At 40.2% G+C, this 3,634-nt stretch overlaps 1 protein-coding gene across 1 annotated transcript; it reads left to right on the forward strand.

Moving 5' to 3' along the window:
* Window positions 1-808: 808 nt before the first annotated feature.
* Window positions 809-2,352, forward strand: OR52Z19 (olfactory receptor family 52 subfamily Z member 19). Its single transcript, XM_003586986.6, has one exon. The coding sequence runs from the start codon at window positions 1,291-1,293 to the stop codon at window positions 2,350-2,352; it is 1,062 nt and encodes a 353-aa protein (XP_003587034.5). The 5' UTR covers window positions 809-1,290.
* Window positions 2,353-3,634: the final 1,282 nt, after the last annotated feature.

A 3,634-nucleotide genomic window follows, 5' to 3' on the forward strand; every position in this document is an offset into this window, starting at 1 on the left:
AAGAGTTGCAGTCAGAAAGTGTTGATTTATGTATATGATGCTTTTACCAAATGTACCGCTTTGGGCTACAAACATGACCAACTGAATTTATGTTCTATGGATCTGAATAATGGATAATTTCAAATGAGGGATTTTTGAAAATCTACTTTATAATTTTTGATATATTAAGAGCAAGAACTGCTACTACTAAAGAAAAGTAGCTGAAATTATGTCTTAATCTTTTTTTTGTGAATAAAAGATTGCAGTCACTCTACTGTTTGGAAATTTCTTTCAATAATGCTACTACTGCTGCTAAGTCACTTCAGTCGTGTCTGACTCTGTGTGACTCCATAGACGGCAGCCCACCAGGCTCGCCCGTCTTTGGGATTCTCCAGGCAAAAACACTGGAGTGGGTTGCCATTTCCTTCTCCAATGCATGAAAGGGAAAAGTGAAAGTGAAGTCATTCAGTCGTGTCCAACTCTTCGCAATCCCATGGACTGCAGCCCACCAGGCTCCTCCATCCATGGGATTTTCCAGGCAAGACTACTGCAGTGGGTTGCCACTGCCTTCTAGGTACTGAATAACAGTGTGCTTTGACTTTTTTCAGTGATCTACTTGCTCTAGTAAGATCATTCAGTACTCTGAGTTTGTTTGTGTTCTCTGAACCATTTCTTGTATCTTGAGAGCTAGTGTTATGATGGTATAGATAACACTACAACTTTTGCACAGCAGTTTAAATGGCATGTTAATATGAACATTATCATCAAGAGTTAAGATGAAGGACACATGAGTAAATCTTTTTTTTTTTTTTTTATTGTGGGAAAACTTAAACCAAGGGAAATATCTCATACCCTCAGGATGGAAAATAAGAATTCAACCTTTCATGCTGCCTTCAATTCTTTCTTTATCAGTCTACCATCCAACCCATCTCCTCCCATTAAATTTGTCCAATGAAGAATAGAATATTAATTCTCTCCAATATTCTATTCAGTGCCACCAAGACAAAGGAGAGAGAAAAATTACCTTTTCAGTATTTAAGAATTTATTACCAAATTAGAGGGAAACACTATATACACAGAACTGTTAAGGTTCAAAAGACATGCATAAACTGTATAGTTATAACAACTGGCATTACAAAAATTCAACTCAACTCTTTTTTGATTCACAAATTTTTTTCACAGATAAAAAATGTTCCATAAAAAGGAACTGGTTTGCCCATGATCATTCTTTTTTTTTTTTTTCATTACTTTGCTTTCGTCCATTATCATGCCAAAATTAATGGTTCAGATTTGACTAAGCTAAAGGAATAAATGCTCTTTTTTGCAGTTATTTACTCTGGCTCTTTTCCTTCTATTTTTCACATAAAAGACTTAGGCCACTTCTCTACAACAACATCAAACTATACATCCCCTCCCCTCACTGCCTCCTTGCTGACTGGCGTCCCAGGATTAGAAGACTTCCACATTTGGATTTCCATCCCTTTCAGCTTCATGTACCATTTGGCTGTGACAGGCAATGGCCTGGTTATGGTGATGGTGATCTGGGACAGAAGCCTCCATGAACCCATGTATCTCTTCCTGGCCATACTAGCTCTCAATCATGTTCTACTTTGTACCGTCACAGTGCCCAAAATGCTTCTTATCTTTTGGCAGGGCCCTTCCATATCAACATTCTCTGCCTGTCTCACGCAGATGTTTTATGTTCATGCTCTCTCTGAATCTGCTGTCCTACTGGCCATGGCTTTTGACCACTATGTGGCTATCTGTGCACCACTCCATTATACCACCCTACTTACAGGCTCTCTCATGAGCAAAATGGTCCTGGCTCTGGTGGCTCGAAGTGTGGCTGTGGTCACCCCTGGCATCCTACTTATTCTCCGCCTGCACTTCTGCCGGAGCAACATCATTCACCACACTTATTGTGAGAACATGGGCATTGCCAAATTGGCTTGCTATAGCATTGTCCCTAATAGCATTTATGGGCTCACTGCTGCTCTCCTCACCACAGGACTGGACCTTGTCCCTATCTCCCTGTCCTACTGGTTAATCTTGAGAACAGTCTTGCGACTGCCTTCTAGGGAAGCCCGGACAAAGGCCTCTGGAACTTGTGGAGCCCATGCATGTGTCCTCCTGATATTCTACACTCTGGCCTTCTTTTCCTCCTTTACCCATCGCTTTGGACACCATGCACCCAGGCATGTCCTTATCCTCCTGGCAAATCTGTACTTACTGGTGCCGCCTACCATGAACCCCATTGTTTATGGGGTAAAGACAAAAGGTTGTGAGTGCTATGACTCTGTGCCCAACCTAAACCATCCAAGCGTAATAAAGCAACAAGGAACAGGGGAGTCAAGGATTGAGATACAGGTTTAAATGTCAAGTATAAATCAATTTGGACAGATTTATTCCTGCAACACCTACACAATGAATAAAGCTTTAAAAATTTGTATTTCTAAATGTCATCTTCCTGATATTGGGTAAAGAGGAAGCTAACAAGGAACTGCTCAAGTACCACTGAGAATTATTTCAACATAGAAGGCAAACCATTCAATATCACAGTAATCCAAGTCTATGCCCCAACCACTAATGCTGAAGAAGCTGAAGTTGAACGGTTCTATGAAGACCTACAAGACCTTTTAGAACTAACACCCAAAAATAATATCCTTTTCATTATAGGGGACTGGAATGCAAAAGTAGGAAATCAAGAATCACCTGGAGTAACAGGCAAATTTGGCCTTGGAATACGGAATGAAGCAGGGCAAAGACTAATAGAGTCTCACCAAGAAAATGCACTGGTCATAGCAAACACCCTCTTCCAACAACACAAGAGAAGACTCTACACATGGACATTACCAGATGGTCAACACTGAAATCAGATTGATTATATTCTTTGCAGCCAAAGATGGAGAAGGTCTATACAGTCAGCAAAAACAAGACCAGGAGCTGACTGTGGCTCAGATCATGAACTCCTTATTACCAAATTCAGACTTAAATTGAAAAAAGTAGGGAAAACGACTAGACCATTCAGGTATGACCTAAACCAAATCCCTTATGATTATACTGTAGAAGTGAGAAATAGATTTAAGCGCCTAGATCTGATAGACTGCCTGATGAACTATGGAATGAGGTTCATGACATTGTATAGGAGACAGGGATCAAGACCATCCCCATGGAAAAGAAATGCAAAAAAGCAAAATGACTGTCTGGGGAGGCCTTAACAAATAGCTGTGAAAAGAAGAGAAGTGAAAAGCAAAGGAGAAAAGGAAAGATATAAGGATCTGAATGCAGAATTCCAAAGAATAGCAAAAAGAGATAAGAAAGCTTTCCTCAGTGATCAATGCAAAGGAATAGAGGAAAACAACAGAATGGGAAAGACTAGAGATCTCTTCAAGAAAATTAGAGGTACCAAGGGGATATTTCATGCAAAGATGGGCTCTATAAAGGACAGAAATGGTATGGACCTAACAGAAGTAGAAGATATTAAGAAGAGGTGGCAAGAATATCCAGAAGAACTGTACAAAAAAGATCTTCATGACCTGGATAATCACAATGGTGTGATCACTGACCTAGAGCCAGACATCCTGGAATGTGAAGTCAAGTCGGCCTTAGAAAGCATCACTACAAACAAAGCTAGTGGAAGTGATGGAATTCCAGT

Source organism: Bos taurus, chromosome 15 (assembly GCF_002263795.3).
Source record: "Bos taurus isolate L1 Dominette 01449 registration number 42190680 breed Hereford chromosome 15, ARS-UCD2.0, whole genome shotgun sequence".
NCBI lineage: Eukaryota > Metazoa > Chordata > Mammalia > Artiodactyla > Bovidae > Bos > Bos taurus.